The sequence below is a fragment of the Pygocentrus nattereri genome, chromosome 10 (genome assembly GCF_015220715.1).
Source record: "Pygocentrus nattereri isolate fPygNat1 chromosome 10, fPygNat1.pri, whole genome shotgun sequence".
Classification (NCBI taxonomy): domain Eukaryota; kingdom Metazoa; phylum Chordata; class Actinopteri; order Characiformes; family Serrasalmidae; genus Pygocentrus; species Pygocentrus nattereri.
Genome location: NC_051220.1, coordinates 17218187 through 17242858, shown reverse-complemented (window position 1 = coordinate 17242858; position 24672 = coordinate 17218187). Strand labels below are relative to the sequence as shown.

At 38.3% G+C, this 24672-nt stretch overlaps 1 protein-coding gene across 4 annotated transcripts in view; it reads right to left on the bottom strand.

The window, feature by feature from the left end:
* The window catches only part of LOC108430665 (ryanodine receptor 3-like), a 329117-nt gene that overhangs the window by 125947 nt on the left and 178498 nt on the right, over positions 1–24672 (bottom strand). For all 4 annotated transcript variants that reach the window (XM_037541686.1, XM_037541687.1, XM_037541688.1 and 1 more), the window contains 5 exons: positions 20945–21749; positions 19899–20099; positions 17201–17303; positions 15647–15781; positions 2644–2917 (listed from right to left, as the gene is read on the bottom strand). In XM_037541686.1, the coding sequence (XP_037397583.1) occupies positions 2644–2917; positions 15647–15781; positions 17201–17303; positions 19899–20099; positions 20945–21749 (1518 nt within the window). The remainder of the gene's footprint in view (positions 1–2643; positions 2918–15646; positions 15782–17200; positions 17304–19898; positions 20100–20944; positions 21750–24672) is intronic.

Below are 24672 nucleotides of genomic sequence, written 5' to 3'. Positions count from 1 at the left end.
GGCCATCCACTCCCTAAAGGCCTCTTTATTCAGCTTGACGGCCTCCCTCACCACTGGTGTCCACCAGGGGGTTCTTGGGTCACCGCCCCGACAGGCACCCACAAGCTTTTGGCCACAGCTATGCCTGGCAGCTTCCACAATGGAGGTTTTGAACAGGGTCCATTTAGACTTCATGTCCCCTACCTCCTCCGGGACGTGAGAAAAGCTCTCCCGGAGGTGGGAGTTGTAATCATTCCGAACAAGTCATCCCCAGCACACCATCACTATTCGCTTGGGCCTACCGGATCTGATCATCAGTTTTCTTTGCCATCTGATCCAACTCACCACCAGATGGTGATCAGTTGACAGCTCAGCACCTCTCTTTACCCGAGTGTCCAGAACATACGGTCCCAAGTCAGATGAAACGGCAACAAAGTCGATCACTGACCTCTGACCCAAGGAGCTCTGGTACCATGTACACTTATGAACATCCTTGTGTTCAAACTTGGTGTTTGTTATGGACAATCCATACCTGGCAAGGTCCAATAACAATTCACCATTCGGTTTTAGATCGGGCAGGCCGTTCTTCCCAATCACGCCTCTCCACGTCTCCCAGTCATTGCCAACATGAGCACTGAAGTCCCCCAGTAAGACTATGGAATCTGTAGGCGGGACCCTTTACAGAACCCCACCCACTCACTCCAAGAAGGCCGAATACTCTGACCTGTTGTTTGGTGCATAAGCACACACAACAGTCAGAGTTTTCCTCTCTGCAATTTTAATTCGCATTGAGGTGACCCTCTCGTCCACCGGGACAAACTGCAACTGCACGTCCACCAGCCGGGGACTCATGAGGCTGCACCATTCAGCTTCACTGAACTTCTCAAGTTATTTGTCTCCTATGTGTGTCCCATGTACTAAATCTATCTGTCAGACACAACTGGTCCAGCTGGTCTATGGCTTGCTGTGCACATGAGGCTGAGACCGTGACGTTGTCTGATGCAACTGAATGAGTTACGCAGCTTCTCGAGTGATATAAAAAAGAAACAGTGTGTCAACAGTCAAGTGTACGTTAGGCTACTCCAAAAGACTGGCCATTCTCTTATTTCTGCTGCCTTTAAAACAAAGTGTACTACTTCAAAGGCAACAGAATAGACAGCAATGACAAAATCTTACCTGAGGAAGAATTTCAACCAGTAAACCAGATGAACCGGTACACCTCCCACTACTAGTGCCAGTATTCAGTAATAAGGTATATCATGTTAATCTGCATTTTTGTCATGGACAATTTAAAATACCATCACTGCATGTCAGAGATGCTATAAACCCACCAAGCAGTTCTGGTTTCTTAGTAAGTTGTCAGGATACATATGTATGTATATGTATGTTTTCCAATACAGATTGTATGCGTATGAATTAAAAAGCCTGAAATCACAGTAGACATATCATGCATGAGAACATACTTTTGTTTAACAAACAGCTCAGCAGATGCTTAGGGAATTCAGAATCTTTAACATGAAATCCTTTCTAAGTGATTTATTGCAAAACCTCAACAAACAAAGCAAAAAGTGTCACTTCAATGTCCCATAAGATTCTGAGTCCCTTCACAGCTCTTGGTAAAGGTCACAGTGATATCCTTTCATGCTCAACACGTTAACTAGAGGTCAACCACCTGGCCTGAAAAAATCTAGAGGAAACCAAGGACATAGTGCCCATTAAGATAGTTAAAAAAAACCTCCAGAAAAGAATAAAGACTGCTATTTCCTTATACAACACGGTTTGCTAACACAATTTGTTTTCTTGCAAAGATAGTAATCCTCAAACTGTATCCTCAAAATCCTCAAACTACAGATGACAGATTTTTTCTATTAAAAATAACATTCAGAACACTATGTATATGTGTAACAATATTGTAACCTTCATAAAAGATTATGTAATAATTATTATGCCTATTTCTCACTCAGCTCAGTGAAACAAGAAATTCTGTCAAAAGTGCAGATTCTATACTCGATCTTTGAGTTTGTGAGAAGACTTTTATTACGATTAAAATTTGATGTGCACAGTCTCCTTTTGCAGAAAGCAAACCTATCATTTACCTTGTACATCCTTTTCTGACATTCAAACACCCAGTCAATTTATTCATTTTATTGATTTTCCGGTTACGTTAAAGTATGAGACTGCAAAGACCACATTTTATTTCAATTTTTTTTCCAATATGCTAAATTCAGCACTTACACAGACATTGTGCATTAAAATGTGTTTTCTTAAGAGGATGCGTTTACTTATTTATTCTTAGAAAATCTACAAAACATCAGGAATAAACTGGTGCATATGACTGTATAGACCTGTTGCTCAAGTCTGTGAATTTGGTGTAAATTTCATTCAATACACTAAAAATTCTATTATAATACTGAGATTTCAATCAAATAGCAAAATTGCAAGAAAAACTGTGCGTTTCCAACTACTAAAATCTCACATCTTTGAGTTCTCTGCATCTTTGCATTATCTACAGCTTTCAGCTTTGCCCTCTTTCTTACTTCTAGCTACTGTAGATTCATTAATGAAATCTCCTACAACATGATCCTAACTGAAGTTAACTGGCTTCCACTAAAAACACCACCAGAAGTACTGGCATTTCGTAGCATCTCTTCAGTAATTCCCCACCTAAGGCCGTCTATCATGAGCTGCTCCTCCTCCTTGCCCATGCGGACACTGAGCAGTGAGCGGATCTGGCCCAGTGAGGCCAGCAGGTTGATGGTGTCATGGACAGAAGCAGCACTGATGCTGTAGCTCTTGCGCATGGCACGCAGCAGCTCGCCGATGCTGTCATACTGCCGCCGCAGCAGGCTGAACATCATCCGCACCAGCTGCGGGTCCTGAATATGACTCTCCTGAGCCCAGCTCACCATCGTCTGAGAGACCAACTCCTTCAGATTAGCTGCAGAGAGGAAGAAAGGGAGTCATGTTAATTTTAAATATATTAATGAAGAGACGAAGCTATGATCTTAATTGTGTGCTGAAGTTGCCTCTGAGCTGTCTGGTTTCTATAGCAAAGGCACAGGGGGTCAGTAAGACTTGTAGCTGCTGTTGTAAACAATTGAGTGGATTTCTCCATAGAAAATACTTTTGTAGCACATTAATTTATTCTATAAATGTAATTTTACATTAAAATAAAGTAGGTGACTTATCCATGCTGTATCTACAAATGCATTCTTTTACATGAGTTGTTTTGAGGTTTGGCAAGCTTTATAAAACATTATTGTAGCATTGTTTCTATTCATTTGTGTATGTGTATATTCCCTTTCCTATGTCCTCTTTAGTCAAACTATAAACAATGTTATTCACAGACAAAACTTCATCAAATGTCAGCAAATCTCTTGGCATAATTTCAACTACACTACAGTAGCTGGTGGCGTAGCCCACAGTGTTAATTTAAACAGTTAGCCAACTTCCTGCTTAGCCGATCAGATGGATATCCCTAAACACTCTGATTACACGGCAAAAAATGTTTAATTAAAATGAAGAAAATACAACTATAAACAGGCCAAAGATGTCCCATTCTGACTTTTCTCTTTTAAAATAAGTATCAATCAAAATTAATATTGTACTCTAAATGGACTCTCCAGGTAATTATGTCAATGTTCTGTAAAGCTTCTTTAAAATTCAAACCAGTGTTAGCTTGAAAAGAGTGAATTTGTTGTGCAGAACATAGAACAATTTAAAAAACTCGTTTTTGATCAGCTTCTAATACAATCACAATTATATGATTATACATAATAACATGTAAAATATGTGTCTAATATGGTGAGTATTGTGAAATTATGGGGGAAAAATAACCGGGTAACTAGGGATGAGTCAAAATTTGAATAGTCATGAAAAGTTAAAAAAAAATAAAATAAAATAAATAAATAAATAATAAAAAAATTTTGGATATGGAATTTTTCTTACGACATTACACTACCATGAGATGTCTGAACTTTCCCACAGAGCACAGTTTAGATAATGTGCCTTTTGATCAGAGTCTCTTATCTGTTTAGTACAAAGAAAGAAACACAAAGACTAAACAACTACTGCAGCTGTCTAAAGACTTTTACACCATGGAGAAAAAGTGCTGCATTGCACTGGCAGAGGGTTTCTGGTGCTGAGCAGCAGATATTAGAAAAGGAGCATGACAGAAAAGCGCTAATAAGGAAGAAGCTAATTGCCTCATGCCAATTGCATAGATTTAATGGAGTAAAACATTCAACATCATTTAGGTCTGAACCACAGTTTGGTTTTTGTGACTGTTTTTGTTTAGTTCGGTGGCTTTCAGTCTGTAACGGTTAAAGCACACCAAATCATTCAAGTGAGTCCTTGTTTATTGGTCAAAAATACAAAATATCTAACATTAAAACAGGCAGATTATGCAGAAAGTACAGCACAGAAAAACATACTCTGATGTTGAATTCCCTTGTTTGGAGTGGACCACCACAAAAATGTGTTCCCACCAGCAGCAAACTGAACCAGGGTTTGCTTGAAAGTGAACCCGAGAGCCACAAGTTTTGCCGGATCACGGTTTATTTGTACGGCTGTAAAAATGAACCAAACTAAAGAAAAGGTTTGATAGTCCACACCAAACAAAGTAAGCATGAAAGAGACCTTAGTCAATTCATCACATATGGTGTTAGTAAACTAATTCTTTACAAACCTGCTGTTTTCCAGGTACAATTGCATGAGGAAAAAGACAATATAACTATGCTAGTAACATTAGCTAATGTTAAAGCAGACAATTCGTAAGAGTGGCAGACTTTTAACAGTGTGTGTTGTATTTTTGTTCGTCTTTTCTGCTGTGATATTTTTTGGAATAATGCCTTACAAATTCAAATACCTAATTTGACTGAAATACCCATGTCTGTTTGTAACTGCAGGCGAGCATTGCCAGATGTGGTTGCATGTCAGCAGTAATAGCACTGCCAATAGCAACATGCCTCTTCTTCACAACTAATCCTTCGAGTACTTGAGAACCTCCTGTGCCTCACACACAAATAGTACCCTAAGCTCCTCTTCAGATAGCTGAGAGCAGGCCAAACACACACTTGTTCAGCTACACCTTGCTTTAAAGTCGGCCCTTGAAAAGGGCTCAAAGGCACAATGCCACGCCTGCCTCAGCCATGCAAATGAATTCAAGATTAAAACCAAAGCTTTACTGAAAGGTCTTCACAGACTTTTAAAGTTGCTCACTATAGAAACACTTTCCCTCCACACGCACTCGCTGACTCCTCATTGTACAGGGTAGGACAAGGTTGTCATTAGCGCCCGCGCTGTCTGGAGATATATTTACACGCTTAATTTTCCAATTAAAATTCTAAACGCTTTGACCAATCCCGACTCCCCGGTTCATGAATAGGCGATTAGATCTCCAGCCAAGCTGATTTCCGCTTGCTGCTATGTAACAATGAGAGCGAGATGGTTATTAATAGTGCTATATCACACTGCTAGAAGTTCTGACTGAGTGGTTTGTTTGGAAAGCTATTATGTTTGGGGCTTGGGTTCTAGGTGAGGTGAGGGAGAACCCTTAAGGCTTCGTTAAAAGCGAATCAATACACTGCAAGCTGTGTGCATTCCTAAAGCAAAGCGGCTGTTTGAGAGCGAGTTAGCGCGCCGCTCCGTTATCAGGGCATTGACTGCAGGCTGCTTCAGCCACTGCTGCTCACACTTACACTGTGGAGCGTCAATTATGAGAAGAGAGAGTGGCTGACAAACCGATACACACTGAACTGAGACGTCAGTGATAAGTCTAACTTAAGCTCAAGGGTTGCTTGATAGTTAGCATCAAAGCTAAAAGGCAATGGAGCAATGCAACTTGTTTATACAACAAAGAAAGAGGAAAATGCCTTGACACGCTGCGAACACAAACGCTAGGGTCACCATGGATGACAGTGGAGCTATGCTAATGAACAAGTCAGTCGACGTGAGACAGTGATCTGCTGCGAATACAAGGAAAAGAATCAATGTCACGAGAGATCAAGAAAAAAAAAGATGAAACAAAATGAAGAATGAATAACTGCTGAAAGAATTTGAACAACCAACTGTACCAGCACCTACGAGTGGAGTCGCTCCCTCTCCCATTTGGTTGTTATCATTTTCAAGTTCAGAATTAACCAAAGGACTAGATTTTATCGCTGATAATTAGATGCAAAACTTTTTTTTATTATTAAATGCCAAACAGCATTTCATAGGCCCCTGCCAAAATGGCTCAGGTGTTAAATATTTTGTTTTAATAGTAAATATGTTTCATATTAAGTGTTTACCAATGATATATTCAAGAAATGTATAAATTAATACAATGTTATAGTAGACAAACGTGTGATAATAATGATTGATACTGGCATCTCCCAAGCATTGTACACAACCCGGATCCAGTGGCAGTGTAATGAGAGCCCAAGCTCCCTCACCCTCACGTGAAAAATAGATTTTTTTTTTGGGATATTTTTAGCATTTAGCATATATTAGCAGAGGCTGTTTTAAAGGCCTTTGCTGATTAAATAAATTAGTTTAGGCTCATTTCTGCAGCTGGAAAAGAAGACAACGTTTCCAAATACTAAATGTGGAAACAGATACTAATGCAATGAATACGTACTTGAGTGTTCAAATAATTTGACTCAGTGGTGTGATGGTTTTTAATGGAACAAGTTTTTTCACTCATGTTTCAGGTAATCACTATTTAGAGGAACGGTCATCTGTCAATTGACTGGAGTATTCATTGACAAGACGAACAACAGCTGAGGTTCATTTTTAATCATTGTTTCATTGCCATCCCTAGCCAATAAGATCTCTATTTCAAAAGCAGTAAGTAAGCTTTTTTATACAGAAATGCTGCCATCGTGCAGGAGGACCTGAGGGAGAACAGGTGGAGGAACAATGCTGAGCTCAGGCCACAACAGGACCATAAAACTAGGGCTACACGTAACTGGACTCTGGATATGAGGAGACACTCAGCACAACAGAGCTTGAGGATTTGTGGGCATTTATAGTGGTGCCGGGAATTGTGTTTGGATGCGTTAGGCAGGAAAGAGGGTGTATCTCTACTGAATCAGCAAGGCTAGAAAGAGGAAAAAAAAAACACTGACCAGATGGCTAAACTACATTGTCAACATTGTTATGAATGGCCTCTAAAGTGCCAGCTACAAAGACATTAGCCCCATTTAAATGTCAAGTTTTGAGCTGGATCAACATCTGCTTGTAAACACTTAAACCTTTTCTTCACAGTAGTCATAAAACAAAATGTCTGAATGTTTTGGAGGAGGTACTTGAGCTAAACTGTGCATTTGTTTTTCTTCAATAATGCAGATTTTAAAGGAAATGTGTATGATTTACAAATTAAACTGGAATTTCAGTTTTGTAGGTCAGCAAGCCGGTCTTTTTTGTGCTTAAATTCTGTTTTTAACAACTTTTTGATGTTAGAAATGCTGCAGCTCTTAGTATTATTTCAACATGGCCATCTTTGTGGAGAGATATGAATTGTGTTCACAGAACAGGGTTCTCACCACTCCCCTTTCACCCTCATTGCTCACTAGCAGTCCAACAGAGTCATTTCACACACACAGAACCAAGTTGGTTAATCTGATAAGACTTATGGCTAAACATATTTTATTCAATCATATAAAGCTGCACTCTAAGATCTTGTGGTTAAAAGATAAAAAAGTAGTGTTAGTGAGTCTGGAGGGCTTCTTGGGCTTGATGTGTTAACATGCACGCATATATGCATAGGCTCAAAAAGGTCAATTGGCTTTCAGCACTTACTTGAACATCACTGTAACGTGAACACAATGAGATCTCACTCAACAGAAAAGCAAACCCAGACCACACCTCTGCAATGTCACCTGTTATTAAAGTTCAGAAATGTAAAACAAGAATGGAGGAGAGTCAATGTGTTAAAAAAGAAGAACAACTTTGGCCTGGCTTTCCGGAGGAGGAGACAGCTCTGTGACCTAAAAGGCTTCAAGACTGATTCAGAGCTTTTTCCTTCATTAGAACAAGTTAGGCATTTTAGCTTTTTTCCAGCTAATGGAAATAACCACCCATCATCAGATTCATCCCCTTGGGGAAGGGGTCTGAAGCAAAACTGACATTACCAAATGTTCTGCATGTTTTATGCTATTATACATTTCCATCAGAGAGGTCTCTAAGTTAATACTCACTAATTTCCTGTTTTGCTTTTTTAAAAATAACAAAAATAATTTCCTTTCCTCTGGGAGAATGATCACCAAGAGGCCTGCAGAAAGACACTTGTACCTGTCACATGTCCAGGAGGTGCCAAATCCATGTAATAGCATTCTTCTTAAAGCACCAGTTAGAAGACAAATTAAATCACAGGTCAAAACAATCGTATACGTGATATATGACCAGATGTACAACTGAGCACAGTGCAAAACTCGCCTTGATTCATCCACAACATACACCCTCAGTGTGACTGAATGTAATGTTCAGTTTACTAAAGCTGAAGCTAATTACGATTAGCTTAGTATTTACACTAATATATTTGACATTGTCTGAAAAAAAATGATTTGTCCCAAGTGTTTTAGCCCTTTTGGACTGGATGGGTTTATGGCTACTTTAAAAACCTCCAAATAATGCACTGTTTTTGACTCGGAATATGTTTAATATGGATGCACATAGTAGAACACTGAATATGACAAATAGCATCAGTCAAAAACTTTTTTTCCATCGTTTGTTTATGACAACTGCCTGAAAAAAACACCACTAACATGGAGATGTTTTTATCAGATGACTGCTGAGTTTGGTGAAAAACAGTAAGCAATTCAGCCTGTAATTTTCTCAGTGGAAGAGGGAGAAAAACGGACCGAGATAAATCACCACATAGCACTTATAAAAGCGGAAATTGCCCCAGGACCTATGTGAATTAAATCCTGTCCAAATAAGACTTAGGTTACTATTTTGTCCCTTATAGCGCTCTGCGTCTACCACTGCGCCATAAATGAAATCTTCTCAAAACTATAATAAAACAAGGTGTCAGGCAACAGGCAGCGTGTCTGTAACCAGTTCATGCAATAATGTTCTCTGAGGGAGCTGTTAGAGGCATTAAACACTCTAGATGCATGGTCCCTATCACCACCACTGTGAACAAAACTGCCTCAGTATGTTTCTCTAGAAGGGAGCGTTTCACATCACACAACCTTGAATGACTTAGTTGACGTGTTAAAGATTTAATTATGCAGAAAGTGGAATTCCTTTTTAACTGGTGTGCATCAATATTTGCACGCGTTCACACCTGTTCTAATCAAGTGCACGAACAGAGTATTCGCACGAGGGTTTGCTTTAATCAAACCAAACCAAAAGTGAACACCCCCTTAAAAGACAGGCCAGTTTTATTATTATCATTATTATTAAATGTTGGGATCATGTAACGCTGTAAATGATCGTCTAGCCTTGGGGTCTAGTGGGAGGCCTTCGTGCTATCAGTCATTTTGCTGTACTGCTTCACGCCCTCACACTTCTCCAATCTCAGCCAATTACAGAAACACAGCTGTCCACGAACCTGGCGACCCCTCTGTCCACAGCGGCCATCAATCATATGAGAAATCAAACAGAGGACAAACACACAAAAGGACTAGTTATTACCCAGACATAAGCATACACACACACACACACACACACACACACACACACACACACACATTCTTTGCCACACAGACTGAGACACAAGCGTTCTGATGATGTCCCTGAAAAGATCGATAGACGGGTATTGCATGACCCTTGAAGACTGGCGTTAAAAGTCTAGGGGGTGTTTGATTTCAGTTTCTCTGCATTGCTGAGACATATTTCAGCCCAAATTTAACTTTGAGAATTTCTCTTGGCCGTTGCCAGCTGGAGGGCCTTGGATATTTTGAAGTGCAGCCGGATTTTAAGGTTTGCTTGTGGGTAAACAAAGCAAGCCTCAACTATAGCAACGGAACTGCAGTTACAAGCAATACTACAAGCAATAGCTTGAGCTGTGTGCACAGTCTGAAATGCAGTTAAATATGTGGTTTCCTGTTGTAATGCCTACAGTGTCACTGATTCATCAGACATGACAACTGATTGCTCACAGGAAAAGAGCTTACCTTTCATTTAACTGCATGAAGAAAATTATTCAGCTATTCTTTGTCATTTATTGTTTGGCATATGTGACTGCTGCTGCTATGGGATTGCGCCTTTTTGATACACTGATAGTAGTAATTGCTTTGTAATTGGTGTTGCTTTTTGCCGAGCTATTGTGTGAGGAAGCAGGTTGGTCATCCTGTGCAAAACAGAAAACAGGCTTGAGTTGGATTCAGGTGGTCCTTGTAAATTATGAAATTGTGAGTAAAACCAAACCAAAACAAATTTACACCCAAACAGCTAACAAAAGCATAAATACAACCGGTATAAGTTTACACGTTATGACACATCACAACAGTAGATGCTAAAATGAGCTAATGATGCACTGCTGGTACATATATCAATGACATTGAGATAATGCCATTGACAATGACAATTTCTGTATCATAAGTTTTGTAAATGACTGCAATATTAAGCCTACTGTACTGAACATACTCTACCATCTCTACTGAACATACAGGCCCTAACAGGATGTAATCAATGATATATATATATATTTTTTTGTAAAATGTATGGTCACTCGTCCATCCCATCAGATATATTTATTACTCGTGATAAAATTGCTCATGATAACCCAAATGTAATTAATTGGCAGTTCTGATCTGGCCATGTAACAGTTTATAAGCTTTTTAATTTAAAGCCCATCTAAACCCAAAATGAACCTTTTTTATGTTGTTAGCTCATGCTCTTGGTCATATGAAAGATTCAACATATCATTTAAAAGACAAAATTCTTGTAATCTTGCGATCTTCTAAAAACATATTTACTAAAACAAGTTTAAATTATTTCACTCTACACCAGCAGGTGGAGAAAAACAATATTAACCAATAATGTCATGTTTCCAACACCCTGTCACGCCTATCTTTCATCAAAGAAATTGTTCTCCTGATTTCTTATTATGGTTTTATGTTGCTGTTTAGCACTTTGCTGTTTTTAAATGTGCTTTAATATAGATTTGACTGCCCAAATGAACGGGAATCTTCACAAAGGCTTGAACTGCACTTGATATGTTGCATTTCTCCAACGATTTAAAGCAAGTCTATCGAAACCTTGCCAAGAATTCAAGCACATCAAAAGACCCTTTATGTGCTTTAGCAGAAAACATTGTCTAGAGACCTTTCATAGAGATCTAAAGATACCTTTTAAAGAGTATTTTATTGGTTTAATTTATTGGTTTCAATAAAAATTCTGCAATGGGCCTCACTTTGAAGCCTTGAGCTGCACAGATTTTTGTCTAAATTAGTGTTGCAGTACTTTACAAGACCAATGAACGTAGACATCCTTTGTCTACGTGTTTAAATAATGTTTGCTGCTGCTACCAGTTGCCAGTTCTATGATGGCTCAACTGGTTATTATTTTGTTGGTGTTCATTTGTCCCAAAATTGAAACTTCCCCTAAAGGCAGATCGGAATGCCATTATTACAAAGTTTTCATTTGATAATAAAATAGATAAATGTTTGGTTTATATTTAGTTGACTTTAGGTGGTGATTCTCAAAGAGTTTTAGAGAAGGAACAAAGAATAACCTCACAAGGCAAATTTGGAGTAAGACTATAATAAACAATTATTAATATTATTTTAGGCTATGTATTATTTAATGCTTTATATAAATATAAACTATAATTCAAAGGGTACTACTTTTATTAATATATCATATATAATGAATGATAATGAAGGAACAATGAACTATACATGAACTATTTTTTTTTTATTATTATTTCTATATTCAGAAAAAATCCAGTCTCTGCCTTGTCTTAGTCTCAGTCACTCATGGTACTGGTCTTGATTTGGACTCAACTACTACAAAGTCTTGGTCTTCACTCAGACTCAGTGTGTCCTGGTCTCAGTCTTGACTCTGCCGCTAGTGGTATGGACTACAACACTTCATTTGAATTGTTCACTTGAATTGTTCTTAAGGTTATTCGGTGGACACTGTAACGGTTGAGTCCATGACCCTTTCAGCATTAGCACAGTGTGGACTGAATGTAGCTGCAAAGATATAATAATCCTTGTGAGCAAAAGGCAATGGGTGGCCTCGAAAATTATGATAACTGGCAGAATTAGCAAGCTGTCCCACAACAAATAAACCTTGATAGAAGGGTCAATAGTGTAAATTGGTGAATATAGGGGTACATCTATAGCATGTAGTATACTACATCTAACACCTATACTACTTATTCTTTGACCTCTACATGTGATCTCACATAAAGGCATTTCTGTTCTCATATTCAGCTTCTGAAAAATATCATTCTGACTGCAAATATAATGTACCATGACTGCGACTTCAATTATTAATATCCCATTACTTTCTGGAATATAATTTAATTAAATAAATAAGGGCTATTTCTTACACACACACGCACACGCACATGCACACACACACACACATTAGGGCTGTACTATATGGACATAAACTGTGGAGCTCAATAAAACTCTTGGATATCACAAAAGCAATAAGAGAAGTGATAAACTGATTAATAAAATAGTGGATTTCTGGCTGTGCAAGATTTTGTTTTTTTCTGTTTCGTGTAATTAAACCAAACTAACCTCTCCTTTAAGCAAATACCAAAAATACAACAAGTGTAAAATAAAAATAATGAAAAACTAATAGCTACTATAGTTAATAACATCACAACTACAGGCACAGTCAGCATTCCCTGAACAGCTTTTTTCAAAAGAGGCCTGAAAAAAATTTATATATTTTATTTTTCTATTTAGGCCTTCAAAACAATATATATTTAATCATTTATGGTGATGCAGGTTTGTTGTGACAGTAGATAACTACTTTACACATTTCATAGACAATGCTGGGAGTTCTTTGTAAATGGCTCTAAGCCACTGCACCTGGGAGACCTGGTTTATTCAAAACATGATTGAGAATATTATTAATCCTGTGAGACTAACACACAAAACCATTGACATATAGCATTTAAACAGCTTGTGTATTCTTTGCTCTGGAATCCATTAAGAATTTCAGTGTCAACATCCTGACTATAGTGTATAATAATTCACTGTTGTTGGTTTATGCAAATTGATATTTCAAGAAGATTCTTGGAGCCTTTGTGACAGGCTGAGATCCATCAATACAGAAGCATGAATACAAATGCACTGTACATGCAGTGATATTAAACCTAGAAAAGGGCTTTGTGAGCAGTATTATTAATGGATGCTCATTTACAGACTTCACAAGGCCCATTATGTAGATTATTAAAGAACTTCTCAAAATCAATCCTAACCAATAATTCAGACTGCTCAAAAAGCACTTGTTATTCTTAATCTGTAAAGCTACAGCCTAGGTTTACACTAGACCTTTGAATGTGGGGGTGTTTTGCAAGTTTGGGGGGGTTTCAAATTTTTAACATTGTTAAAGAAATTCTTATATTAAGCTCAGGATATGAATATATATGTTTCCTTCAAGGTACCTGAAGCCAGTCACTATATCTTTTTAAACCACCACAAACTGGGGCCAGATGTCTGGGGATCTCAAACATACTACTTTTACCATAATACTACTGGGACACTGAAATGGACATGATCATGGCTGCACTGAACACACAGCATCATGAGAAGCATCAGCCTTTCCTACCAACACAACTGCCCCTCCTTCCTCTTAATCCTCTTTAAAAGGCAAAAAGTAATGCCAATGAGGAAAGACAGAGCTTTCTCATTACAAACAAGTTTAAGGTCCCAATTCAGGCAAGAACACTATTTGTGAACTACATGCTGATTCATGTACTGGAGGCCAGTTAACCCTCCAGACGAAATTGAAGGAATATTTTGGCCAGAAATCAAATTTATATTTTTTTCTGATTTACAACACTTTTTTTTAGTCAGCCAAGACATGTTTGGTGTCTGAGGTTTGCTACTTTAGTTTTGCACTGCAGCTACAAGACTAATGTAGCTAACAAGAAATGGAAGCACTGTAAAGCATGAAGTATATACTCCTTGCTGAAAGCATCACACACTTGCATCAAACCGTGTCAAGTTGTTAAGCAGACTTGCTTATGTGGATTCTGACACTATATGACGTACTGTTATCTAAGCCTGTGCCCAGTGACAATTAACTGTATCACATTTTCAGCCTTCAGTGACTGTAAAAACTCATGTGTAGCCATTAAAAAAAGTTTATACATTTGTTGATTTATTTCACACAAATTACAGCACAACAACAGTATTCCCACAGCTAAACATAAGCGTATGTTTTAACAGTGGGTGATGTGATCATTCAACACTGATACCATATTTATTGTTCCTAACATATAGGAGAGTTCTAGAAACATAGCTGGACTGATTAAACAAGCTCTCTAAAACTGCCTCTACAGTGGCAGGATGTCCTCACACCAAAGCATTAAATCTCAGACTGAAAAACAAGGCAAGGCGAGTTGTTTCAACTGGCACCAGGCAAAATGTCTTCAGAGAAGATGGTCTAAGCTAGACTAAATTTAAGACATTGTGTCTCTCAGACATTGTGTCCAAATTAAGGATGACAGTATACTATCAACAGCTTTTACTGAACTGCACTTTATTATGTTCTCTTATCTGGCAGAGATTAAGATTAAACTCACTGGTCTTACTGTGTTTTCTCATGCACGCTCTTTATTGTAAGGGCCAGTCACAAAATTACAGAATGAAACAGTAAAGCAAAGAGAAAATGCCACCCCAAACCTGTTTTAACCAATTACCATGTTTTTTTTTCCCCATCTGAATATGACGACTCTGTCACCAGCACAGATCTACTGTAATCTTTAAAAGGAGGTCTGTGATGATTCAGGCAAGTTGTTGCATCATCCTACACTAGAAGCAAACTTCAGACAACAAACATGTCTTGGCTGATTGACTGAATTTGGGTTAGGAGGAAAATCCATGACTTTAAAGAGGGAATCCAACATTCTTTTTTTATTTCTGCATAACTTAATCATTGAGATTGACAGCGATTTGATGTCAAATAGTTAACTGTGAAGAAACTTGGATTTGGATTTCTTTACAGTGGTGGTGAAATTTACCAGGAGCCACATTGTCTAAAACGCAAACATAGCTATTTTTTAACTATCCAAATACTATCCTAATCTGAATCTACACGCCTTCTGTGTTTTTATATATAATGTCGATGAGGATAAAATATTAGTAAATCTGAAAAAAATATGTTTCTTTGTTTTCCTTTGGGGCCTACTAATGCCCAAATAGGTAATATTTCATGCCAAATGCCTTTCACAAACCATAAAATATCATAGAACAATGTCTCAGTCATCAGGCAGCATATTTATAGCCACCTCATGCTAAGCTTTCTCTGAGGCAGCTTTTAAAAGCATTAAAATTTCATGTCAAACCACTCTTAATGTCTTTGTTTACATTTTAATGATGCAATTATGCAGAGATTTTGAAAAAGGTAATAGCTGAATGCAGCTGTGAGGGACACATAATGTGTGTAATTGGGCCAGAATTAACACGCAGATTCAAAGACAAATGAACACAAAAGGGTATCTGCCCTGTATTATGACAAATGCAGTACTGTGCGCAATGCTTCTTACAGGGAGCAGCTTGTTCTTTTTCCATCGGCTTCTCTTCTGCTCTGTGTGGCTGTCCCTTAATCTTGTAGACCAGAGCCAGCAGGCGGCCTTTAATTGACGTGTCCTGCTCCTCTTCCTCCTCCTCCATAGGAATACCTGCAGGAAGACAGAAAGCAGGCTCTCTTTAACTACACCAGTGAGATTAATCTGACATATATGCCACCATCTTCAGGCAAAGCCACCTAACTCCCTCACTCTTTTCTTCTCCTTAAACCTTGAATGTGGCACAACTATGGATGATTTGTGCAGGCACTCTTGTTGTCATTGCATTGTATCTCCTCCTGCTGGTCCCCAAAGGGGTGAGGGCCATTTCAATTATTTAAGACAACAGCCAGATGTCAGAGCTATCAGGCAAGGCATTGAACTATGAAATATCTGCAGAGAGAGGCTTGCTGCTGGATGGAACAGTGAGGGGAAAAAATAAAGCAAAAACAACAATGTAATATTGTTTGCTCTCCTACAGCAAAACTCAGCTTCGGCTCTTTGTCTCGTTTTAAAATTTAAAGACTATATGGAGACCCACACTCATCCACTGGCTAATTAAAAATAATACTAATGGCTACTTCAACCATTTTCACATATGAAATAGAATAGCTTTTTAAAAATTCCTTATAATAAAAAGAACATTTAGTTGTTTTTTGAGTACGAGCCTCCGGATACTCTTTACATTTTGGATAATTATGGAGAGCCAACTAAAATAAAAAACACAAGATGAACGAGTTTCTGTTGCTTTTTCTCTCAAACAGTAAGATCTTCAGATTTTTAGATTAGCCTAAAAAATAAGATTTTAGTTGGAGGTTCAAATTGGAATTAGGAGTAAATTTCCTGGATAACTGTTAAGTACACCGCCTTGTATTTATACTATTTGTCCATTTTATCAGCTCCACTTACCATTTCAGTGCACTTCATAGTTCTCCAATTACAGACTGTAGGTCATCTTTTTCTCTGCATACTTTGTTACCCCCTTTCCCCCTGTTCTTCAACAGTCAGGACCCCCACAGGACCTTTCTTCTTAAAAAGTTAGTGATGATAAGACAGTTGTATGTAATTACCTAGCAACTTTGGGCCTTTTATCACATGTAATAAGTAACTCTCTGATTTTTTTTACAATTTATGACCTACAGTCTTAAAAAAGATGATTCTTCAAGGTTTCTTAGTAAAGGGAATGATTCTATTTAGAACACCAAGATTGATGGAGAATGTGATGTATATGTTTCTATATAGAACATTTTTGTAAATGATTCTATATAGCACCAAAAAGGTTTCTGCTTTTGTTACAAGATTTACACTGTTACAACAGCAGAACCTTTTTTGGTACTATATAGAACCGTTTTCAAAAAGGTTCTATAGAGGACCATATACAACACGTTCTCACGTCAGTTTGAAGAACCATTTTACAATGCTAGAACATTTAAGAATGCAAATGAAGGGTTCACGGTTCTACATATTGTCTTTACTAAAGAACCCTTGAAGAAGCATCCTTTTTAAGACTGTATCTGGAGACTCTGGTCTTACCACAGTGTAGACGGAGCTCGTTGTGGAAGTCATAGAGCTCCTCCTGTATGTCCTCAGGGCATGGACAGTCCTCCCCCATACTGAAGTTCAACAGCATGTTGATCTGAGAGAAACACAAACGCAGTTACAGGACTACACACTTAATGATGGTTTATCAAGGGAATCATGAACACCCTTTGTGTGATTAAATGCTTTTTTGCATCATGAAAGGGTATCATGAAAGTGTTCTGAAGACCGATGGAGACTGTGATTTATATGGTTATATAACATTTCTGAAAAGGCAAAGACATTGTAATTTAAAGCTATATAGAACCTTTTTCCAAAAGGTTGTGTATAGAACAATCTACAGTACATTCTCCATCAATCTGAAGAACCCTTTCACAATGCAAAGAACCATTTAATCACACAAAAGGTTCTTTGAGTATTCATGGTTCTATATAGGGCCATTTTCTTCACTATAGAACCCTTGAAGTCCCATCATTTTTAGAGTATAAAGAACAAAAACTGCTTTACTGCCTTTCAGTACTCAGAAGAACAGGAACGGTACAACCAGAATAAAGTCAAAGAGACAATCGCCAAGCAACGTTCATGATCTATCGATCTTCAAGGTAAGAAACTCATATCTAACACATTATCAAATAGAATAAAGGTCAAACTTCAGAGAGAAACCCCCTGAGAAAATTCCAAACATAGGCTTTTCCCTTTCTTATTTCCTGAGTCTGAAAGAGAGACAGATGGGAGAAATGGAGGGGGTTAGGCTTAGAAGCGCTAAGATGAATATATCGTCTAGATACAGCCTTGAACTGTTAGAAAGAGGTGGGAAGAGATGTGACTTGTGGAAGAGCGAGAACAAAAGCACAGAGGTGAACCACAATGACAGCCATGACAAGAATAAATCCTCTCAACCTTGTGGCCACTCTGGAGTAAAGACCCAAGTAGAATTAAAAAAAAGACCTGAGGACCTCAGAGTTTATGGGTCATGAAATCTAAGAACACCGTGGTGTTCCCTAAAAATTCTTTTTTGATATTTTGGAGAATGGATTTGCTACTAAAAATTCTATTAATCTACATATATTTCTTGAACATTACAATGGTAAACGGCATCACATCTTTACTCTTACAACAAAGTTTGAAAAGTTTGAAAACATGTTGACAGGGGATTTAATGATGGTCAAAGGTCTTTTATTTAGCCAGTATATAATTGTCTTGTTATATTTCAGAGAAATCTTTCCACTATAAATTCTGACTCTGGTCTTTTATTTAGGTTTCTGGGTATACATTCTTATAGCATTATGAGGAGGTGTTTTTTCCACATTTATCCAGATTTTTATTTGATTCATTTAAGCTGTGGTAAATTACCCAAAAGAAACTTTGTCAGTACATTGATACAGCTTGTGTGATTTCACTTCACACTTCACAGACTATCTTGAGTCATTTTGCAAATATTGACACTGTGCTTAAACACTCAAGTGTTTAATCTTTTTTTAAGTGTATATAGAACAAAAACTGTTCACTGCCTTTCAGTACCTTTCAGACGAACTAACAGGAACTGTATGGCCAGAAATAAAGTCAAAGAGACAGCCACCAAGCAACATCCATGATTCGTTGATCTTCAAAGTAAAGAAACTCATATGTAACACATTATCAAACAGTATAAAGTCAAACTTCAGAGAGAACTCATGAAAAAATTACTATTTTACTTTACTATTAAAGTACAGCTTTATAAGTTATTTAATGATTATACACGTGTAATTAAATCTTTATATAGGCTGAATCCAAATAAACTGTTCTTTTTAAATGCCTTCCAAAAAGTGTGTTTTGCAACAGGAAAGTTTCTGTTTATGAGTATCTTCTTCAGCCCTGTTGGAAAATCACCTCAGGTGGCTCCTCATGAATCTGTGAGAATGATCAATAGTGTGTAAAGCTGTATCACTGCAACAGGAGATCATTTAAGAGCTGATATCAGAATCATATCGGACTTAGCAGATATTTGTTTTAAAAGATATCAGCATCAAATAGATGTTTAAATTTGAGCAATATTTCACACCAATATTTGACAAAGTATTTAATGTACACTGCAAGAGCAGACAGTTTAGTCAATGCCAGGCTGCTGCGCTAAAACGTCTGCATGTTATTAACTTTACTGCAATAGCCCAATAGAAATTAAATGTTATACTTAGTCTCAAGCTCTAGATTTTCTAAATGCTAATGCATCGGCATCAGCAGATACATTCCCAAAAAATACCGGATATCAGCATCGTCCCACAGTCGGAACATCTCTTGCTAATAATAGAAGATGTGCTAACACTTTTGGTCACTGCTTAATTATGTGTCAGTTTCATAGTTTTAATGCCTTCACTATTCTAAAATGGGCAAAATAGTAAAAATGAGAAAAAAAGTCTTCTATGTGAAAACTTTTGCCTGTAGCTTTTTTTATCAAATTTGAAAGGGGCTATACTTTTTGTAATCATTGTTCACTTAAATAAGCAGTGATGCTGCACAGGAACCCCAGCTGTAATGACGAGATGCTTCATACAGCAAATTCATTATTTGAAGTAACCACGTTCAGGGCCGAGCACAACCTTTGTGCCAAGCACAACCATTCCTACATAGTACTTTAGAATATGTTGATGTCCTGCATTACACCACAACCTCTACTGTGAAGAACTAAAACTTCCACCCTTTCTGAAGCACGTACCTGTTCCTGTGGTGGTGAGCGAAACTCTTTGGTCTTCTTAGCGGTGACCGCAGCAGACATGTTAAGAGCCAGCATTAACTCGTTGTATCGGAACTTTTGGTTGTACTGCAGTTTTGACACAAAGGTATCAGAGAAGGACACGACAGCCTCAATGCGGTGCCTTAGCTCACAGTCACAAAAGTAGTGAAGAAGTTCGCACATCTATGGAGCAGATGAATGGAACATGCATAAGTACCAATTTATTCTTCATATTTCTGTACTTTATAACTAACTATATTTTTAATGAGTCGTTTTGTTGTTTCATTCCTAACAAAAAAATTCAGACATGAAAAATAACAGTAAACAAAAACTCGATTTGTTTGTATAAAAAAGGTATGAGACTGTACTAAGTACTTTCTGTGAATATAGTCCTTTGGTTTGGAACTAAAGTAATGAAGCTATTGTCGCTAACAACTGGAAGCTTACAAACCACCAACTGACACTGTGCAAACTAGAGATACCACAACATCTATCAATATCAGACTGATGTCAGCAAAAAAAATGCTGGTTCAGAAAAAAAAATGAATCTGATCCAATCTTAAAACTAATTTAGCCTGACACAGCATGTGTTGACATTATTGTTAGCTATATATTTCTTCCTGTAGAGCAGTATTTGAGTGTTTGAGTAGATTGAACATGACAGATTTTAGATATTCATCACAGGTGAATGCTTCAATTAAAAACAACTTATTTTAAAGCTCAGTAGTTTTTAAAGAATCAGCATCGCACCAATTGCAACTCAAGTAATGAAAGCAAAATTCTCTTGGAAAAAACTGGAACTGTAATAAAAATGTGGACATGAACGCTGAAATTTTGTGCAATTTTCTGATAAATGTATGTCTTTTCATTTAATAACCATTTTGAAATTAGATTAATGAAACGTGATCTCTGAATTTTTTGTCTGTCAACTCCAGTGAACTGAAGCAGCAAATTTTTGACACGAAACACCTTTTGACTGATCAACTATAAGTGGCATACACTTCAAATGCAGAGGAGTATCTTCCCACCTGCCGTTTTACTGACTCAGGCAATCTCTTCTCTAGCAGTCCTCTGATTGGCTGCTTGGCGTCTTTGGCATCTTCCTCTCCGGCCTCCACTGCCTTCTCTTCTGCTCCTGTCACTCCTTCCTTCTCTGTAGGCTCCCCAACACCATCCTCCTTCTTCTCCCCAAAAACACCGGGCTCAATGAGGAGCAAGATCATGTGAATGTCCTGGCTGGCAAGCACGCCCATGGTAAGCAATGTACTAATTAGTCGTAGAATGGGCACAAACTGATACTCCACGCTGCCCCCTACAGGATCTCTGATATGGTCTCCTCCACCTTGAACAGCCTCTGTTAGCATGCTAATTGCTTTCTCCCTCAGAATCTCTAGAGGGATTTCAGGACTGTAGAGATGTTGGTCACGCTTGGTGCTGATGAAACAGGGTGGGGCAAAGCTAAGCCTGGGCTTTAGGGATGTGCTAAGTCCAACACCTGGAGGCTGGTGGTGCTTGGAAACATCCGGAAAGAGCCTGATGCTGCGGGTCTCTGGCGTAACAGGGATAATAAACTCATTGTTCATCATAAGACGGGAAGCTTTGGCTGTCTCCAGGTGGATGCATATAAGAACGTTGTAGAAGCCTTCGCGCAGCATGCCGGACAGGTACTGGTTGTCAATGGCGTAGAGGAGCTGCGACTGGTCAAGGTGGCTGCAGAGGGCATGGGCTACGCGGGTGTTGCCGAGGGCGCAGAGAGCACAGTAAAGCTTTAGTGTGTGGTAATGGAACTTGCGCAGCTCTTCCTGCTCAGAGAGCTCCATGATGTCCACACAGCTGTACAGAGAAAAGGCAGAGTTAGGCTATTCTGAAACCATGCCCATTTCGCGACATACAGGGCAAATTTAATTTAGGCTAATTAAATTTAAAGCTTTTTAAGACCTTTTTAATACCAGTCGTAATGCAGTTTAAGACCATTAGCGCAACAGAATTCACACAGTCGACTCGAGAAATCTTGGCAACCATTATGCAAGCTTTGTAACCATCTCTGTGGGAGGTGAAATTTGCAATTAAAATAGCAACAGTATTTTCTGTCGTAACACATTGTGCACATACACATCTGATACATTACACAGTACATTCAGAGCATAGCATTATTGTTTAAAAGGCCCATATCCTGACTTTTTCTTGTATTTTACATTTCATAGTTTTATACTTAAACTACCCACACAATCTTGTCACATTTACATGACTGCTACAGTATATGCAAGCATGTAGCCTAGTTTCTTTGTGAAAGTCTCTTTCTGATTGTCTTCCCCTTGACACTTACTTAACCGGCATCAGTAATTTGAGGAGTGCTGACCAACCACAGCCCTTCCTGATGTAATTAGGATAGGAGCATAAGATTTACAAGCAGCAGTCCAGGTATACTGTATGTGGACACATGACCATCACACTTATATAAGCTTGTTGGACATTCCATTCCAAAATCATATGTATTAACATAGAGTTGACCCCCTTTGCAGCTATTATAGGCGCCACTATTCTGGGAAGGCTTTCCACAACATTTTGTAGTGTGTCTGGGAATTGTCCCCATTTAGTCGAAAGAGCATTTGTGAGGTCAGTCATGTTGAATGAGAGGGCTGGCTCACAGTCGACTTTCTGAAAGATGTTAAGTGGGGTTGAGGTCATGGCTCAGTGTAGGCCAGTGGAGATCCTCCACACCAAACCATGCGTTTATGAACCCCAATTTGTGCACAGTCAGGCTGGACCAGCAAAGGGCCTTCCCTAAACTGTTGCTGCAAAGCTGAATCCTCTTTGTATGCTGTAGCATTAACATTGCCCGTGACTGGAACTAAGGGCCTGAGCCCAGATTCTGAAAAACAGCCACACAGAATTATCCCTCCACCACCAAACTTTGTTAACTATTGACACTATGCATTCTTGTAGGAAGCGTTCTCTGGCTTCCTGCTAATCCCAGATCCCTCCATCAGACTGACAAACAGTAGACCGTGATTCATCCATCCAGAGAACACATTTTCACTGCTGAGTCCAGCTCATGCTTGGTATTACGCGTATTGACTTAGGCTTTTGTGCAACTACTGTTGAACATTTATTTGACTGATGTTGCTTCCAGAAGCAGTTTGGAACTTTGTAGTGAGTGATGTAACAGAGGACTTGTGATTTTTATGGCCTACTCACTTCAGCACTAAGCGGACCACTCTGTGAGTTTGCGTGGTCTCTACTGCTTTACAGCTATGCTGTTTTTGCACCTGGAAGCTTCCATTTCATAATAATAGCACTTACAGCTGCCAGGGCAGATCCTGCAGGGCATTTTACAAACTTGTGAAAATTGAGACACCCTACGACAGTGTAATGTTTTGAGATTTTGGTCATATAGTGTGTCTGAAGAGAAGAGCATTTTACCTGCACACTCAATAATTCCATTTACAGACTTTGACCCCTGTGTTTCAGTGGGTTTATGCTGGGGGAATCAACAGTTATTTGATTATTTGTACCACTTGTGGCTTTAAAGAAGTAAGAATGGTACACCTATACACTGCACACCACGTAAGATCCTACTCTGTCTAGTTCTCTAGGTAAGGGTGGTTGGTAGCCCAAATGTAGTTTCAACTATTGGCTAGGGAAGTTTAGAGTACTTAGCTTTTGTTTCATTTTGTTTTTGTAGTGAAGTACTGATTCAGAGTAGGGAAGTGTGATCGTTTTGTTTTGTTTTAATAGTTTTTCTGGCACCATCCACACAATTCTCAAACAGTGGTACTAGACAACATGGCACAAGTTTTGTGTAAATAAATAAATACTGCAAATTAATGTGTAGTGGTCGCTCATTTTAATAAAATAGCTGAAAAAAGCTTTTGTTTGTCTGTTCCGCGTGCCTTTTACCCCTTCACTGATTCACTATTGTTAATGCCATAAGGCCCACAATGCCTTAAACACAAATTTCCAATCTTTCTTAAAACCTTAAGGCCACTGTACGTGGGACGTGCCGCACCACACAATGTAACATGGCATCACGTACAGATACGGCACAAAGTGCTACTATACTTTACATATAATCTACACAGAATCAGTATAATCTACATAGAATTAGTTGCAGTGAGAGCAACAATAAACCGCAAGGTCAGGTCAATTTTTGAACCCTACACGCAACATGATTTATTAAGCTTATTAATCAGTTTACTACCTTTTCACAAACTCACTGTTTTTTTTTTAGCCATCTTTAACAGAAGATGAATAAAAGACTAGGCCAGTAATAGCAGGTGAGGTAACAGACCATCAGCCTTTGTCTGTAAAAGACTGACTACCTTTCTCTGTGTAAATTTCAAGCCACATGTGATCTATTATGTCTGTTGTCTAAATATGGCTTTAATTCAATGTAGTAATGACAAAATGCACTGTAACATGCTGGGAAATTGAGTGTGTGCCAATGGTGAATGCTGGCAACAGTGTGCATATCTTCATTAAAAAGAATGGATTTATATTTTAAGATGCTGTGCGACATGATGCGGCGCCTCCAATGAGCGGTGGCCTTTTTTACTGTGTCTTTAAGAAGAATATATGTTAATGAGCTCTCTTCTGATTGGCTCTTTAAGACCCTGCAGGTATAGAAAACAGAAAAATGTAATACTTGTTAAGGCCTGTAGTTAATTCAAGTACATTCATAATTTTTTAAGGATCCACAAATACCATTTCAGAATCCATGTTGAATTGCCCTCTTACAATCCCACAGGAGCCTATA